Source organism: Microtus oregoni, unplaced genomic scaffold (assembly GCF_018167655.1).
Source record: "Microtus oregoni isolate MIOR12 unplaced genomic scaffold, Mior012 000006F_ref0000085, whole genome shotgun sequence".
Taxonomy (NCBI): domain Eukaryota; kingdom Metazoa; phylum Chordata; class Mammalia; order Rodentia; family Cricetidae; genus Microtus; species Microtus oregoni.
This window is the reverse complement of record NW_024543065.1, coordinates 40,482,045-40,501,125: the sequence shown is the minus strand read 5'-3', so window position 1 is coordinate 40,501,125 and position 19,081 is coordinate 40,482,045. Positions and strand designations below refer to the sequence as shown.

The 19,081-nt window shown below is 48.5% G+C and overlaps 1 protein-coding gene across 1 annotated transcript in view; it reads right to left on the bottom strand.

The window, feature by feature from the left end:
• Positions 1-17,941, bottom strand: part of Cacng7 (calcium voltage-gated channel auxiliary subunit gamma 7) — a 33,078-nt gene extending 15,137 nt beyond the window's left edge. Inside the window, exons 1-4 of the mRNA XM_041654661.1 lie at positions 17,779-17,941; positions 14,268-14,492; positions 12,714-12,800; positions 12,213-12,353 (exon numbers count right to left, since the gene is read on the bottom strand). Coding sequence (XP_041510595.1) covers positions 12,213-12,353; positions 12,714-12,800; positions 14,268-14,463 — 424 coding nt within the window. The 5' untranslated portion in view covers positions 14,464-14,492; positions 17,779-17,941. The remainder of the gene's footprint in view (positions 1-12,212; positions 12,354-12,713; positions 12,801-14,267; positions 14,493-17,778) is intronic.
• Positions 17,942-19,081: the final 1,140 nt, after the last annotated feature.

Sequence of the window (19,081 nt, the reverse complement as noted above, 5' to 3'; positions counted from 1 at the left end):
TAAGCTGTACCCCTGCATGGCCCCTGCGTTGCTCTTGCCTCCAGGATCCTGCCCTGTTGGAGTTCTTCTCCTGACCTCTTTCAGTGATGAACGGCAATGTGGAAGTGTAAATCAAACAAACTGTTTCCTCCTCAACTTGCTTTTGGATCACTGTGTTTTGTCGCAGCAAAAGTAATCCTAACTAAGGCAAGGAGAATGAAAGTTCTGGAGAATTTCATGAACTAAACTAGCCTCCCCAGTACCCAGGAGTGACGGAGATTGAATCTATGGGGCTCCAGAATGCTAGACAAGTGTCCTACCACTAGGCAGGTGCTCTACCATTTAGCTATGCCTCCAGCTCCTCAATGGTGAGTTCTAGGTAGGTGGAATATCACTAAACCCCATCCCCATCTCTCATTAGGGGATCCTAGGATGTGCTCTACTACTAAATCATGCCTCTAATCCTTCACTGGGGTGTTCTAGACAAGAAGCACTCTACAGCTGAGCTATATCCCTAGCCTTAACTATATATATGTTATATTTGTATGTACAGGGGTTAGCGAGATAACTCTGAGGTTAAGAGCACTGCCTTCTCTTCAAAGGACCTGGGTTCAACTCCCAGCAGCCAAATGGCAGCTCACAACTGTCTATAATTCTGGTTCCAGAAGATCCAGCACCCTCACACAGACCTACATGTAGGCAAGATAACAATGCACATAAATTTTAAAAATTATTTTAAAATATGTCCTTTATTATTTCTGTGTATGTGTCTGTGTGAATGTATGTGCACACATGTGCATGAGGTTGCAAGCCAGAAGAGGTCATCAGACTCCCTGGAGATGGAGTTACAGGCTACTGTGAGCCATCAGACATGGGTGTTTGGAATCAAACTCTGGTCCTCTGGGAGAGCAACATGGTCTCTCCCCCCTCCCCTACCCTCTCAATCCTCTTACTTTTTGGTTTGTTTTGAGGCAGTCTTGCTAAATTGATAAAACCTCCTTTAAACTTACTCTGTAGCCCAGGCCGAGCTTGGCTGAGCTGCCCCAGTAGCTGAAAAGCCTGCACAGTAAGACTTTTCCCTTCCTGGCCATTTGGCAGCATCTCTGAAAATGGCTTTCTCTCTCTCTCTCTCTCTCTCTCTCTCTCTCTCTCTCTCTCTCTCTCCATTTCTACACCTGCAGTGCATCTATCTCTCATGTTCTCTGTGTCCCCTCAAGTTCATCTGTGCACAAATCTCAGCTAACGGTAGACATCACATCCCAAGCGAACACAATCACCCCGACATTAGAGCAGAGATTCTTCAGGACCCAGGACAACTGCGGTCGTAGCAGCTCTGGTCTGATGGCCTCCAGTCTGTGCTATACATTGTAGCTCATTTCAAGGCACCTGTCTTGCTTTGCCTATCTCTCCCTCTGTGCAATCCACTTTAATGGGCTGCCTATGGAAGCCATCCCTGTTGCTCCCCACGTCACACTGTGCCAGGTCAAGGCATATTCTCTTTTCTGGGAATGCCAGATCCGTCACTCTCATCCACTCTCCAAATACCTCCTCCCTACTGGAAATTCATATGATTCTTCAGACACACAAATGAGGGTACATTTCAAAAGTTCCCTGTTGGGCTAGGGGGGGTGGTTCTGCAGTTAAACTGCTTACCATGCAAATGGGGGGACTGGAGTTTAGAAGCCCAGAACTCAAGAAAATGCCTGGTGGATATGGGGGTTTGCCTGTGATTCCAGCCTTGAAAGTGGAACAGATCCCAGAATAAGCTCTCTAGAGACATGAGCCACATCAGTGACCTCTGAATTTGACTAAGAGACCTGCTTCAATGAAAATGATAGAGAATTACTTCCAACCTCAGCTCAGGGACTCAACATGCATGAACACACATGAACATTCACCTCAGCCACAGGCACACACACAGAAGAGGAAAGGGGGAGGATTAAAGGAAAGGTGAATGTGTTTTAGAGTTTATATTTTTTTAAATATTTATTTATTTATTATGTATGCAATATTCTGTCTGTGCATATGCCTGCAGGCCAGAAGAGGGCACCAGACCCCATTACAGATGGTTGTGAGCCACCATGTGGTTGCTGGGAATTGAACTCAGGACCTTTGGAAGAGCAGGCAATGCTCTTAACCTCTGAGCCATCTCTCCAGCCCCTAGAGTTTATATTTTGAAAGCAGGTATAAAGATAATAAAATAAGCATGGTAGTGATGGTGCACAGCTTTAATCCCAAGGGCAGAGGTGGGTGGATCTCTGTGAGTTCAAGGTCAGTCTGGTCTACAAAGCTAGTTCCAGGGCTACACTGGAAACCTTATCTTGCTGGGTGTTGGTGGTGCACGCCTTTAGTCCCAGCACTCGGGAGGCAGAGGCAGGCGGAACTGGATCTCTGTGAGTTCGAGGCCAGCCTGGTCTACAAGAGCTAGTTCCAGGACAGGCTCCAAAACCACAAAAAAAAAAAAAAAAAAAAAAAAAAAAAAAAAAAAAAAAAAAAAAAAAAAACCTTATCTCAAAAAAAAAAAAGGAAAAAAGAAAAAGAAATAATGAGACTGAGACTAAAAATAAGGGATATGAAAAATCTGTATGGCAGTGGGGGCGTGGCTCAGTTGGCAGTGGGGGCGTGGCTCAGTTGGTAGACTGCTGAACTAAAGGGACAAAGTCCTGGGTTTGACTCCTACTGTTATATAAAGCAGACATGATGGCCCATGGTTGTAATCCAGCACTTAGGATATTGAGGCACAAGAGTCAGGAATTCAATATTATCTTTGGTTACATAGTAAATTCCAGGTCAGCCTGGGCTAGAAAACGGGAAGGTTGGAGACATGGCTCAGTGGATAAGAGGACCTGCCCTGCAAACATGAAGACCTAAGTTCAAATCCCCTGAATCTATACCAAAGGTCAACCCTTGCTGCTATGCCTGTAACCTCAGCACCAGGGTGTGGGATAGACACATTCTTCCTGCAAGCACACTGGCCATCCAGTGACACTCAAAAGACAAATCTCTGTCAGTCATAGAGCCTGTCTCAAGATAATAGCACAGAGCTGAGCGTGGTGGTGCAGGACTTTAATCCCATCACTCAGAAGACAGAAGTAGGCATATTTTTGAGTTTGTGACCAGCCTGGTCTACAGAGTGAGTTCCAGGATAGCTAAGGTTACATAGAAAAATGCTGTCAAAAAAGAAAATAAAAAAATAAAACTTTTTTTTTTAAGAAAAAAGATAAAAACACAGGAAGTAACAATGAAAGTCACTCCACATTCTGCTCTGGCCTCTACATGTGTGTGTAACATGTGAGTGTAACACACACACACACACGTTGGGGGGAGATATGATGTATTACGACATTAGAAATTGTTTCCATTGTAGGGGAATCCCTTTGTTGCCTGCCCGCCTGACTTCTTCACTGTCTGTTTGTTTAACTTATTCATGTACTGTGTTCGTGCAGAGGTCAGAGGACAGCATCTAGATTTATTGGTTCTTTCGTTTTACCATGTGGATCCTGAGACTAGAACGCAGGCTTTCAGTCTTGTGACAGGCACTTTTACCCACTGAGCCACCTCAGAGACTTTTGTGTGTGTGTGTCAGGGTTTTGCCATGTATTCCAGGCTGCCCTTAAACTGATTGCATAACCCAGGCTGGTCTCAAACTCAAAACAATTCTTCTACTTCCTAATTGCTGAGATTGCAGGCATAGACCAGCAAACCCAGCCAGAAGAGGCAATTTTTGGAAGAGGCCCTGAGGGTCAGGAAAAGAGACCCCTGCAGGGTGGAATAATGAAGTGCAGAGGTCCTGCAGGGAGGCTGGGTTCTGCGCGCTCCAGCAATTGAATGAGGCTGGGACAGCCTAAAGAGGCGAGATGTGGAGCATTAGTGGGTCGGAGATGAGGTCTCGGACCTGGACACCAGCTAGACCCTAAAAGACCTTGTTGGCTGAGTGAACAACCCGAATGCCTTTTGACACATTAAAAATGTGCAGGAGAGATCCGGGAAACTGTGACTAGCTAGGAATAGCATGGAGATGGGATTGTCCTGAGACTGTCAGGGCATTCACCTAGATTTAGCCACGTGAGACCCGCTCCCCTGGATAGCTGATGGATGAATGTTAAGGCAGATACGGGGCTGGGGATGTTGCTTGGTTGGTGGAGTGCTTGCCTAGTGTGCACGAGCCTAGATTCAGTCCTCAGCAGTGCATGCGGCAGCTGTGATGCCGTGGGCTGTGGTCCCCGAGCTGGGGGATTCAGGACGGGGAAAAGGCAGGAAGATCAGAATGTCAAGGTCATTCTCAGCTACACCATGCGCTCAAGGCCTTTCTAGGGTGCGTGTTTGTTTGGTTTGCTTGGATTAAATGTACAGACTAAGCTTGAGAGCTGGAATGAGTACGGGGTGTATGGATGTCTGTCATGACCTACAAGAATCTATGCAAGTTGGGCGGTGGTGCGTGTCTTTTTTTTTAAAAAATATTTATTTATTTTGTATACAATATTCTGTCTGTGTGTATGACTGCAGGCCAGAAGAGGGCACCAGATCTCATTCCAGATGGTTGTGAGCCACCATGTGGTTGCTGGGAATTGAACTCAGGACCTTTGGAAGAGCAGGCAATGCTCTTAACCTCTGAGCCATCTCTCCAGCTCCCAGTGGTGTGTGTCTTTAATCTGAGCACTAAGGAGGAGGCACAGGTGGGCAGATAGATTTCTCGGTTCGAGTTCAGCCTGGTCTACATAGCAAGTTCCATAACAGCCAGGGCTAGACAGAGAAGTCCTGCCCAAAAAAAAAAAAAAAAAAAAAATACAAAAGAAAGAAAAGGAAATCTATGCCACCTTGGCTTTTCTCCCAGCTCCCCTCTCCAGTCAGTCAGTCATAGGGTCTATCGATTCTCCTGTCAATAGCCCTCTCTCTCACAGCCGTGTGACACCCAGCAGAGACCTCGTCTGCTGTGTGTCTGGACCATTCTCAGCCTTGTGATGGATAAAATTGAATGTCAACTTGACCAAGTCTACAATTATCTAAGCGTCAAACTTTCGGGCATACACGTAAGGGAGTTTCTAGATGGAGCTAACTGGGGTGGGAAGACTCACCCTAAACAGGGGTGGTCATTTGAGGTCAGCATGTATGGCTCTCTGCTTCTGACTGCTGATGAATGTGACTGGTTGCCTCCTGCTCCTCCCAGCAGGGTGGACTGCACCCTAGAACCCTGAGTTTTAATAACCCCTTACATCCTTGAGTTGGTTTTCTTAGGTCTTTTGTCTCAACAATAAAAAAAGAAAAAAATTAACCAGTCAAGTCTCTTGCCCCCCAGCTCTTTCCCAACAGGTCCTTGAGGGATGTTTGACAGCCAGCTGCATCTCTTCCTTTCTCCTGCTCCAATCTCCAGCACCACTTTCTCCAGTTTTGAGTGCTGATGTATCAGTGATAAACTCGGAAGTGACTCCTGTCTCTGAGCCTTGAAGTCTTCATTGGGAACAGGGAGTTAGACCAGATGATTCTAGTCTAAGGTCTAAGGAATTGATGTTACACATGGAGTTTCTGTTTGGTTTGGTTTTGAGAAAAGGTCTCATGTCACCTAGGCTGGTCCTGAACTCACTATATAGTCTAGGATGACTGTGAATATCTGATCTTTCTGCCTCCACCACCTCCTGAGTACTGGGATATCATGTGTGTACCACCACACCCAGTGTGTATGGTTGGCATAAGAAAAGATCTCACTATATAGCCCTGGCTGACTGGAGCTCTCTACATAGATGAGTCCCCGGCCTCAGACTTGTAGAGCTCTGCCTGTCTTTGCCTCCTGAGTGCTGAGATTAAAGTCGCATACTGCCATGCCCAGTGTTATTATTGTTCCTTTAAAATGGTCTTGCCATGTAGCCCAGATTGTTCTCAAACTCTCAGTCTTCCTGCCTCGGCCTCCTGAGAGCTGAGCTTACAGGCACATGCCTGGTAGAGTTTTAGAAGCTGTGATTTTAGTGGGTGGTGCAGGGCTGTGGTGAAAATGCCTGGTCTGGAACCCTGGTCTCATTCTGAACAACTTCACCTCCTACTGCTTCTGCTTTCACAGGGGTAAACAAAGATATTGGGACTGGCGAGGTAGCTCAGAGGATAAAGGCGCCTGTTGAGCAAGCAGGATTTCGATTATTAAAACCCACACCAAAGTGGAAGGCAAGAACTGACTTCCCAAGGCTTCCCTCTGACCACCACATGTTCACCTTTGCACCCACAACCACAGAGACATCATTCACATACATGTGCACGTGTGTGCATGCACACACACAGTAATAATGATGATAATGGCAATAATAAATTTTTAATGGAGCTATTAATAGTCAAGGAAATGAAATAATGAAATTCACATAAAACAGAACTGCCCAGACCCAAACACGCCACCAAGCCAGCAGGGACACTACCAATACCTGCACATTTATTTATTTATCAATCTTTTCTGCTTTGTTCTATTTCTTTCTTTCTTTCTTTCTTTCTTTCTTTCTTTTTTTTTTTTGAGACAGGATTCATGTAGTCCAAGCTTGCCTTTAATTCATTTTGTAGATATAAATGTCCTTAAACTCGTGATCCTCCTGCCTCCACCTTCCACGGGCTGGTATTGTAGGCATGGACCACCATACTTTGTTCATGTGATGCTGAGGACGGAGCCCAGGGATTTGTGCATGCTAGACAAACACTCTACCAATGAGCTACTACTACAGCCTCAGCTTATTCGTCTGTTCTACTACATACAGTTGAACACTTATTGTTACAGTCCAAAAACATGATGTCCCCCACTGAGATCAGGGTTCGGACAATTGCAATTCTTCTTCTGCATGGCATTTGCTTGTTTCTTTGTTTGTTTTTTTGGCAGGATTTCTTTGTGCAGCCTTGGCTGTCCTAGAACTAACTCTGTAGACCAGGCTGACCTCCAACTCACAGAGATCTGCCTTCCTCTGCCACTGGAGTGCTTGGGGATTAAAGGCGTACACCACCCAGCTGGTTTGTGCCTGGTTTTGTTTGGTTTGCAAGCTAAGGATGGACTTTACATTTTTAACTTCATGATAGAAAAGAAAAACAGAGAGAGAGAGGGAGAAAAAAATATTCCATGACACTGTATGATTTGAATACGAAATGTACCCCAACAGGCTTGTTCCCCAGCTGGGGCTGTAATTTTAGAAGTTTCTTTAGGAAGTGAGACTGAGCTAAAAGATGACTTGGATATAGATTTTGTCCTTACGCACTGTCTCTGCTCTCTAGCAACTTTGTTCAACTCGACACTCGTTTATGATGGAGGCGAGGATGTGTGTGTGGTCTGAGGTACACAGAGGGGATGGAGAGATGGCTCAGTTAGCACTGTGTACTGCTCTTGCAGAGGATGCAGGTTCAGTCCCAGCACCCATATCAGGCAGCTCACAAGCACCTGTAACTCCATCTCCACGAGTACATTAGTTCCCATACCCACACACAGACACACATTTATACAGAAAAATCAAATAAAATAAAAATTTAAAAGGACCAAGCGAGAACAAAGTGGGGTTGGGAGCTCTGGCATAATTCCCCAACACTCTACACCTATCCCTTGAGGCAGAGTCTCTCACTGAACCTGAAGCTCATTATTCAACTAAGTCAATAAGCTCGAGGGGCCACCTCCCCAGTGATAGGATTTGAGGCATGCATTGCCATAATGCTTTTTTGTTTTTGCTGTTTTTGTTTTTAACATGGTGCTATGGATCCAAATTAAGGTAGGCACTTTACTAATGAGCCATCCCCCTACCCCAAACCACACACTTTTACTTCTATGACATTCTGCCCCACCACAGGCTCACATCAATGGAGCCAGACAACCCACAAATGAAATCTGTGAAATCATGATCTACAACAATATTTTCATCCTGGAAACTCTTCTCTCGTCTCTCGGAGTGAGCTCATTCAGGCAGTAAGGGGTCTGAACGAACATCTCTCTAGGTTTACAACATGTGGCTCAGCTACCGCAACCCAAAAGGCTTGAAAACACGTGAGCAAATACCCTGGAATAGGGTAAACAGATCAAAATCTATTAAATGAATTCAAGAAAAAGATTCAGTCAAGATGTGGTGGTATACACCTATCACCCCAGCACTAGGGAACATGAGGTACGTAGATGGCCATGAATTTTAGGCTAATCAGATCTATATATGGAAAGCTTATCTAAGCCCCTCCCTATGTATGCCCTGGATATTTCACCTGGGTGTTTAATCACAGTGAGAGAAATCAAAGTAGAACACCACACACACACACATAGACACACACACACAGACACACACACACACAGACACACACAGACACACACATACACACACAGATACACACAGACACACACACACCACACACACACCACACACACACCACACACACAGACACACACAAACCACACACACACCACACACACAGACACACACACCACACACAGACACACACACACCAACACAGACACACACACACAGACACACACACACCACACACAGACACACACACCAACACAGACACACACACACAGACACACACACACCACACACACACAGACACACACACACCACACACACACAGACACACACACACCACACACACACCACACACACAGACACACACAGACACACACAGACACACACACCACACACACACACCACACACACACAGACACACATACAGACACACACACTCACCACACACACACACACACCACACACACACACACCACACACACACAGACACACACACACCACACACACCACACACACAGACACACACAGACACACACAGACATACACCACACACACACACCACACACACACAGACACACATACAGACACACACACTCACCACACACACACACCACACACACACACCACACACACACACCACACACACAAACACCACACACACACCACACACACACACCACACACACACACCACACACACAGACACACACACTCACCACACACACACACACCACACACACCACACACACACACCACACACACCACACACACACACACCACACACACAAACACCACACACACACCACACACACACACCACACACACAGACACACACACCACACACACACAGACACACAAACACTACACACACACCACACACACAGACACACACCACACACACAGACACACACACACCAACACAGACACATACACACACCACACACACAGACACACACACACCACACACACACAGACACACACACCACACACACACCACACACACAGACACACACAGACACACACACCACACACACACACCACACACACACAGACACACATACAGACACACACACTCACCACACACACACACCACACACACACAGACACACACACACACCACACACACAAACACCACACACACACCACACACACACACCACACACACACAGACACACATACAGACACACACACTCACCACACACACACACCACACACACACACACCACACACACACCACACACACACCACACACACACCACACACACAGACACACACAGACACACACAGACACACACACCACACACACACCACACACATAGACACACACACCACACACACACTACACACACAGACACATACAGACACACACACAGACACATACAGACACACACACAGACACACACACCACACACACAGACACACACACCACACACACACTACACACACACTACACACACACTACACACACACACACACACACCACACACACACACCACACACCACACGCACAGACACACACAGACACACATACAGACACACACACTCACCAGACACACACACCACACACACACTACACACACACTACACACACACACATACAGACACACACACATACACACACCACACACACACACACACGCACACACACGCACGCACCCACGCATCAGACTTCCAGCCCCAAAGGCATCATTAATCTGCAGTTTGACCTTGGCCCAGCAGACAGCTACTGGTTCAGTGCTGGAAGGGTGGCTTTTAGACACAGAATACTCTTGGTTCAAAGCCCAGCTCTGCCATTGACTGGCTGAATCAACCAGTTCCATTCCTGTGATCTGCAAACAGTGGGACTTTATATCCAACATACTGGGAAGACTGAATAAAAGTCCCCATGGGATCCATTCTTGCCCCACTTTCTCTCTCTAGGCTACTATTTTTCCATCTCAGAAATGATGAGCCCTTTCTGCTCTGACACTCTGGGATCGTGATATCCAACATGTCTTATTTTAGCTCGGTGTCTGGCTCGAATGCTGAGATTTGAGTCTGCACGGAGGCTGCACCCTGCTTTCCCTGGAAAAGGTCTCCTCGGGTTAGGGTGAAGGCTTGGGGAAGATTTGGCCTCAAGAGAGCTGGGGGAGGAGCAGGGATATCCTTCCGTAACACAGTGAGCTATAAAGATGGACCCACGCTTAGGCAGAGTGAAGAGGAAACACACGATAGGTTAATATAATATTTCATAAGTTTGTATATAGAAAGTATCAGCTCAACGGGCTAGAGAGATGGCTCAGTGTAGAAGAGTGTTCAGGCATGTGTACCTAAGTTCAAATCTCCAGCACCCATGTACAAAAAGGGACATGGCTACCGTGTCTGTAACCCTAGCATTGGGGAGTGGGGGCAGAGACAAGCAGATCCTCTGACCTCGCTGGAGCCAGTCTCACTGAAAAGTTGAGCTTCTCAGGCAGGAGCACACCCTTTACCAAGGCCATAGGCAGAGGGTGACCCGTCAAAAGACACCCAGCACCCCGCTCTGGTCTCTGCCTGTACACGCACAGGTGCAAGGATTCCTCTACCTCACATGTACATCACACTACACACAATGCACACACATTAAAATGGCAATCAATTGGAAGGACCTGGTTTGAGTTAAATTATGTAATGGTGAACTAATTTGGATTGAATTGGAGAAATAAGTCAGAATGAATCGGGGTTAGTTGGACAGGATTGAGGGGATGAAATATATTTCATCCCATCAGTAAGCTGATCTGAATAGAACTGGATTGGACAAAGCTGGAAAGGTAAGACACCCCAGAGAGCGGTGTTTGGATCTCTGGACACTGGCATCATCTGGAAGAGGTCTGTGCTGGTGCCTTGGGTGTGTGGATCTTAGAACCCTTACTTCATCAGGGGATGGCTAACAGCTCCCCCACAGAGTTCTTAGAGGGTGGAGCTCACACATGCTAAAGATAAAGAGCCTCACAGCTCAGAAGACGATGAAATCTGCACTCTAGCTAATGGCATGCACTGTGAAGTGCTGGTGGTGAAGGACACCAGAAATACACCTTGAAATGCTTAAAAAAAATCAAAAACTGAGATAAATGATAGATAGTTAGAAGCTTAGATAAAGGGCTGGATATAGCTCAGATGGTACACGGCTTGCCTAGGCGCATGAGAGCCTGGGTTTGATTTCCAGCACCATATAAACTGTGCCTGTATGTCCAGTACTCCGAAGGTGGAGGCAGGTGGCTCAGAAGTTCAAGGTCAACCTCAGCTACATGATGAACTGGAAGGTATCCTGAGCTATTTGAGACCCTGATTCCAAGAACAGAAAAGGGAGAAAAAGGGAAGAGAAGGGAAGGGAAGAGACAGAGAAAGGAGGAGAGACAATGGAAGAAAATGGAAGGAGATACGATGAGAAGGAAGAAAACCAGAGAGAGGGAATGGTAAAAGGAAATGTAAACCCAGGAACAGGTCATTGGCTGACTGGAATTGATAGGCCCGTGTGGCTCACTACGAAACTCTTGTCTGTTTGTTTGTGGAAAAAAATCAAAATAATAAAATGTTGCACCCAAAATAAAGAGCTCTGTAAACTGTTAATTTCTAAAATAACAGTGCTGGTTAAAAATACAACTTCTGGAGGCGAGTGACGTGAGTTTGATTCCCAGCTCTACCCCTCACTCTCTTTTGGCCCCAAGCAAATGACTTCACCCCTCTGAATGGCTCCTTCCATGTCTATAAAATGTGGCTATTAATAGTCCTCACCTCATGGGCTTCTATCAGAGCAGAGCCTGACACCTGATCAAGAACGTAGCTGTAGTTTAGCCCACTAAACAGCACAGTGCATGGACACTACACCGTCTCTACTTCACACAGAGATCCTACATGCCTCCTAGGCCACACAGCAAAGAAACCTCTCAGTGAGAGAAGGTCCCTTTCTAGCTCCGAAGCTGAAAGTCTCTTACCCTCCTCACCCCTGCCCCAGCCCACACACAGTTCCTTGGACTCACCTGATAAAATGAAGAAGATGCCAGACACGAAGGCCAGAATGGTCCTCTGAGGTCGGATGTGGCCGATGTTGCTGATGACAAAGGCGGTGAACACAAGGAAGAGACTAACCATAGGGAAGGGAGTAGCCGTGCGTACAGTCTCTGGGGGAGGTGGACAAGAAGAAGCAGGGGTGAGGGCCAAGTCTCCAGTGAGCTACTTCCCCATGCCCTTCACTGTTATTCCCTTTAGCTTCCCCCTTCTCACCTACTCCATCCTTCTGTGAGCTATGTCCTCTGCTGACTCCACTCTCAACCAAACCACACACTCGGATCAACCCCACCCGTCTCCTGCTGATACCTCCCCACCCCAGCCAAGACATTTCTGTTTGACTTCTTCTCTCCCACTACTCTTTCTTCTTTCAACCCTCTGGCCTCTGTATGAACCCACCCCTTCCCTACCTAATCCTGCCCTTTCTCCCAAAACCCTCTTGCTGCCTGTGCCCCTTCCCTGATCCCCCTCACTCAAAATATTCTCCGTGTTTTCCGTCACCAAGTTGATCTCTGGTTCAAGAAAGTACTCGGAAGCCACACAACGCCCCTTCTCCCGACCTGGTGGGGAGGAAGATAAGAAAGCATGGGTGGAGGAGAGGCTCTGGGGTTCAAGGGAAGCTCTCAGGAACAGAACAGGACCCAGGATGGAGACGGGAAATTTCACCCAACATTTATAATCTGCACTCTTGGGGCTGGAGAGAAAGAGTTGAGCCAGCTGAGCCTGGGGGTTCAGGAGTGCAACCATATCTACTGGGGAGTCTGAGGCAGGAGAACTGTAAGTTCAAGGCCAGCTGGGCTATATAAATGAGATTAAATCCAGTCTGGGCAATTTAATAAAGCCCTGTCTCAAAATAGGAAGCAAAGAGAAAGCTAGGGATGTAGCACTTGCCAAGGACGCATGAGGCCTTGGGTTCCTTCCCAAGTACTGAAAAATGAAGAAATTCATAGAATGGCGAGCCATCAGAGTGTTGGAAGATCTTAGTTGCTCTGAATATTGGAAGGTGGAAGAGGACAGGGCTGGATTTTAACATTTGAAATGAGGAGGGCTCTGTGGACAAGGACTCCTGGGTTCCTAAGGTCCAGGGAACTGAAAGGAAATAGTCTTAATGTTCAGCTAGAAGGCAGGGAATCTTCCCCGTTACCCATGAAACATGGGAACTGTCCAAGGAGTAGGTTCTGAATCTAAACTGTTGACAGGTTTTGTCTCTTTGTTGTCGTCGTCGTTATTATTATTATTTTGGTTTTTCCCGACAGGGTTTCTCTGTGTAACAGTCCTAGCTGTCCTGGAACTCACTTTGTACACCAGGCTGGCCTCAAACTCACAAAGATCCACCTACTTCTGCCAGCCAAGTACTGGGATTTAAGGCGTGTGTCATCACCACCTGGCTTTCTTTTCGTTTTTGAGACGGACTCACGTATTCCAGGCTGGCTTTGAACTCTCTCCATAGCTGAGGCTGACCTTGATCTTCTTGCCTCTGATCGCCCAGGCCGCGATTACAGACAAGTACTCTTACACATAGTTCTTGAAGTTCCAGGGGTCAGTCCCAGGCCTTACTGTGTGCTAAACGGCCATTCGACCAATTGTACTATCTATAGCTCTAGACCTAGAATTCTGGCTTATTTTTGTCACTTTAAAAAGTATATTACTCATTTTGGGGGAGACAGGTGTGAGTGTGCCAGCCTGCAAGTGTGGAAGTCAGAGAACAACATTCTGGAACAGACGCTCTCCTTCCAGCATGTGTGTGAGTCTGGGCATGAAACTCAGGTCATCAAAACCCCGTCCACTGAAGCACCTCCCTGGACCTAGGCTGCTGACTTCTCAGAGTTAAAGCCAGGAGAAGGTTTGAGACATGGATTTTGAGTATCTTAGCTTCACTATCTAGGGGATAAAGGGGTAGGCACGAGGATTCTGTGCTGAAATTAACTTCCGGAGAGAAATAAAATCAACTTTTGGATTCTTGGAGTCTACAATATGTGACTATAGATAAAGACTTTGGGGTGAGAGAGGGCAGGTCAGGGGGGCACCTGCAAAGAAGCAGACTCTCCAGAGGCCAGCGTGCAGTGCCATCTTGACCTCGGTGGTCTGGTTCTGCGGCAAAACGGTCCCCTCTTCCATGTACAGCCAGTAGTCCGTGCTGACCGCGATGCCCACGAGGAGCAGGCCGCAGGCACCAAACACGCTGCTCAGCAGGGTCAGGGCACGGCTGCTGCAGTGACTCATCCTGAGCGGCGGGGGGCGCCCTGCGGGGCCTGCGGGACCAGAAAATATAACAGAGAGTGCCCAGAGTCCCCAGCCCCACGCAGCCTTTTAGGACATGAGCTCCGGTCAGACACACAGAAACCCAAAACCAAACTTCTAGGTTTGATTTCTGTGCAGTGAACCACCATCCCAGCCCTGAACTCTGTTGACTCCAAACCTCCACACTGGACCTCCCTGACCCTTCATTGCGCTCTGTTCTTAGGAATGCAGATCCTCAACTTGAGATAAGACTTGCAGCCACAGTCTTTAAGTTCGACCGGGAGATGAGCCATGTCTTGACTTGAGCCATGTCTAGACCAGAGGTCCAAAGTATCAGTCAGGATTCTGACTAGACTCCAAATTCGCAACTCATGACAGAGTCCCCCAGATCCAACTTCCTGTGTTGGCTTGCAAGCTCAATTTTAAAAGCCAGACCTTAGCAGAGTCCTTAACCTTTGAAGTAAGCCAGTGACTCAGAGACAAGCCTCATTCAACAGCTTCAAATTTGGACCTGGTACCTCAACCCTGACTGTGTGCCCTGATTAACCCTCAACTCTGCACACTAGACAGGCCCCCCACAAAGGACCTGTTGGCACATTTTAAGAACTGGGGTACTAGGTTTAGACACTGAATTACGGACAACTTGGTTTATTCAGAAATTCTATCCCATGCTGCCCAGCTTTAACTCTATGCTCTGACCTGTATATTGGAATGTTCTCTGTAGAACCTGTTTCTGAAGCACATTTAATAATCCTCAAAGTAGGTCACCACTCAGGGCTCCCTAACCCCGTACTTTGGACTCCCACACTTGACTTCAGGCCTGCTCCTGAGTTGACACTCTTGGATGTCTATCCTTACCCCAACACTCAGTTGTAATTTTTAACACCCCCCCCCCGCTGCATGTGTGTGTGTGTGTGTGTGTGTGTGTGTTCACTGTGGTGGTCAGACGACAACCTCAGGTGTCTGTCACCTTGCACCATGTTTGAGTTGTTTGTTCCTGCATATGCCAAGTTAGCTGCCATACAAACTTGAACCAGGGACTCATCTGTCTGTATCTCCCATCTCATCCTAGGAATGCTTTCATTACAGACACATGCTACCATGACCATTACGTGGGTTCTAGGACTCTGAACTCAGGTCCTCACACTTCTGTGGCTACTGCTTTTACCCTTTGAGTCATTTCCCTAGCCTGGGGTCAAATCATTTGTAAAATATCAGTTCCAAACCTAACCCCACTTTTCCAGATCCAGGCATGTCTCTGAACCTGGGATGCTGGACTTTGGTCCAGGACATTAGGACCCAGAACTCTGAAGCATCATCTGGATTAGAGACTCTAGAGTAACAAGAGCTTGAGCTGGGCCCTCCAAGATAACATTCCCAGAGATCTCCAGTAAAAACCAATGCCCTTCATCCTGCAAACAAGAAACCAGCACTCTGAACTGACTGTCTAATCAGGAATTCCAGTACACTCCATCTCATTCCCCCAATTCTGCCAGACTCCGGGCCTTGATTTTTCATAGTAGAACTTTCCAGTCAGTATTGTCTCAGTCCTGCACTCTTCAAGCAAGAAATACCATCTTCGACCTCCCAAATTCCTATTGGGAGCTCAGAAGTGCTAATAGGGGGCGTGTCCTGAAGGCTTCCAAATCTTTTTTTATGTAATGTATTCATTGTGTGTGTGTGTGTGTGTGTGTGTGTGTGATCATGGCAATCATGTAGAAGTCAGAGGACAACTTTCGAGAACTGGTTCTTTCTTCTCACTATGTGAGTCTGAGGGATCCAGCTGAGGTCATCAGCTAGACAAGCCAGACACTAGGACCTTTACCATCTGAGCCATCTCAACAGTCCCCAAATTCTTTATCTACACTTACACCCCCACTCACCACACAAGAAATCCCGCCTTGCCACAAAATGCCATGACGTGCACACAGGACTCATCTTGGGGTCTGCAATTTACCTCAACCAGAGTCCTCTATGAGCAAAGACACTCATTCCCCTTTTAAAAAATTATTTGTAGGTGTGTGAGTCTGCATGTGGGTATGTTCAGGAGAATGAGGCCAGAGTTGACAGACCCCTGGAAAAGAGGCCAGAGGTGATGGATACTCCGGAACCGGAGTAACAGACAATTGTGAATCATCTAGTATGGGTGCTGGGACCAAACTCCAGACTTATGGAAGAGCAGCAAGTGTTCTTAACCACTGAGCCACCATCTCTCCAGCTCCCATCCTTGATCTTTTTCATTATAAAGTTTGAGACACCTCCCCCAAACATTTTCCCAACAGAGCAGTTAAGACGACCTGAGACCCCAGTTTCCACATCTCCTCATAATTCTGTGAGCATTGGGAATCTACTTCCCAATAAGACCCTAGAATCAGAGTCACCCCCGACATCCCGGCACTCTGAGCCTCCAGAACGCCTGGCTTCCAACCTCAGCCTCGCCTCGTGGAGGACCCAAAGATCTAGATTCTGTCAGAGCTCTGGCTAGATTTTCCTCCCATCCCCCTCCAAGCGGCTCTGGAGCTTGACCGCCAGCTGCCTGCTCAGCTTCCAGTCCTCGGCTCAAACAAGCATCATCCACCCAGTCACCCAGTCACCCAGTCACTGGACTGTCTCGGTCCAGGTAGCTGACCTCAGCCTCCGGGTCTGCTCCTCCGACTGGACCCACAGTGGGGAAGCTGGACCTTTCCAGCTCCCCTCACTTCTCATACTAATCCCACTCCTCCTCCCGTCCAGTTAGTTCATCTTCTTTCTACCTGACCCACTCAGAGCTCTTTATCTGCAGCCATTCCTCTTCTGGGACACCCCCACCGCCATCACTTACCAGGCCTGGAATCTCCTTCTGGTCTTTTACCCCAGCGTTTCCGCGATTTGGATATTGAATGGCTGAAGTTCCATTCCTCAAAGCCCAAGTCCAAACTCAATCTCCCAGACCGTAACTCTTCGCTTTTCTGGGGACCCTTTCCCAGACTAACAGCTGCTCTACCAGCCTGGGCCCCTCCGCCTTTATCCGTTACCACCTTTTTCAAAGACCCTGCCTAGACCCTGCCCAGTGGCGACGATCTCTGAACTCAAACACGACAGAGTTTGTTTTCTTACTCCCGGACCCTTGGATCCCGGTCCTCTGGGATCCACCAGGCCCAAATGTCCCTCCATCCACCCAAACCTTCCCAAATCCGACACTGGAATCCCCAGGATCCCACTCTTGGAGCCCTCTCTAACCTCCCTGAGCCCCAACTCCCGCTGAGAGTGGTCTAGCGCGGAGACCCCTGCCTTGCCGGACCCTCCCCTCACACTTACCTCTCTCAGGGCTGGGCGGACGCTCCGGGCCGCGGGCTCCGCAGCCGCATGACCGGCCCCGCGGTTTCCCCCGGCCGCCGCCGCCGCCACCGGGGTCTCCGGTGCCCGCGCCCCCCGCCCCCGCCCCCGAGCCCGGCGTCCCGGCCCCCTCCCGGCCTCCCACCCCCCACCCCCCGCGCCCGCGGCCTCACTCGGCGGACGCAGCCAGGAGCAGGGACCGGCGGCCGCTCATTGGCTACTGCGGAGGAGGGGAGGGGCGGGAAGGGAGGGGGAAGGATGCAGAGACGGAATGAGATGAGCCTTCAGGATGGGGGGGGGAGGCAGGGAGGGAGAGAGAAAAGAAACAGAGGCAGAGAGCCTGAGAGGAGCAGAGAGACAGTGAGAGACAGAGACAGAGAGACAGAGAGAGACAGAGACAGAGAGAGACAGAGAGAGACAGAGAGAGAGAGACAGAGAGAGAGAGAGAGAGAGAGAGAGAGAGAGAGAGAGAGAGAGAGAGAGATTCTGGAACTCACGAGTCCTGAGTCTGGAGGAGACAGACAGAAAAGGAGAGAGAGGAGAGAGATGGAATAGTTTCAGGTGTCCCCACCCCCACCACTACAGAGGCTCAGAGAGTCAAAGGCCCTGGAAGTGGAGAGGTCAGAGAGCCCCAGAATTCAGACAGGAGAAAGCTCAGAGGCCTTGGGTCAAGAAAAACTGAAATCCAGGGATCTTGAGCTTGGAGATGGAGTGGGGGAGAAAGAGAAATAGAGATTGATGATAGATGATAGATAGATAGATAGATAGATAGATAGATAGATAGATAGATACTCTCTGAGGAGAGACAGCAGGGGCAAGCCGGAGTGGGAGGTCCCCTGGTGAGGACTGGGGCTGTAGTCAGGCAAGGGGCGGAGCCTGGGGTCTGGGTAGCTGGAGAAGGCGGGAAGGGGCGTCCCGGGCCGGGGTCCCTAGAGCAGCAGGCGGGCAGGCGCAGAGCAGAGCCGGGTCCTGCAGCCGCCGCGGAGCCGGGAGCGGGGCCAACCCCCCCCCCCCGCCGTGATGTCAGCGGGGCCACTCTTAAAGGGGCAGGCCGCCTGCGGAGGGTCGGAATTTGGGCTGGGGCCTTCAGGAGCGGGGATAGGGGTACAGGGTTGGTTGTACTGGAGAAAGGGATAGTTTTAGCATCCAGCTGGAGTGGGACTCGGAAACCCAGGAGAGATGCCAGGCCCTCAAAGGAACCTGCTAAGCTTTTGAGGCTCTGTCCCCTCCAAACACACTGACTGGCACACCATTCTGCTGGCCTGCCCGATCCAGTGACTACATT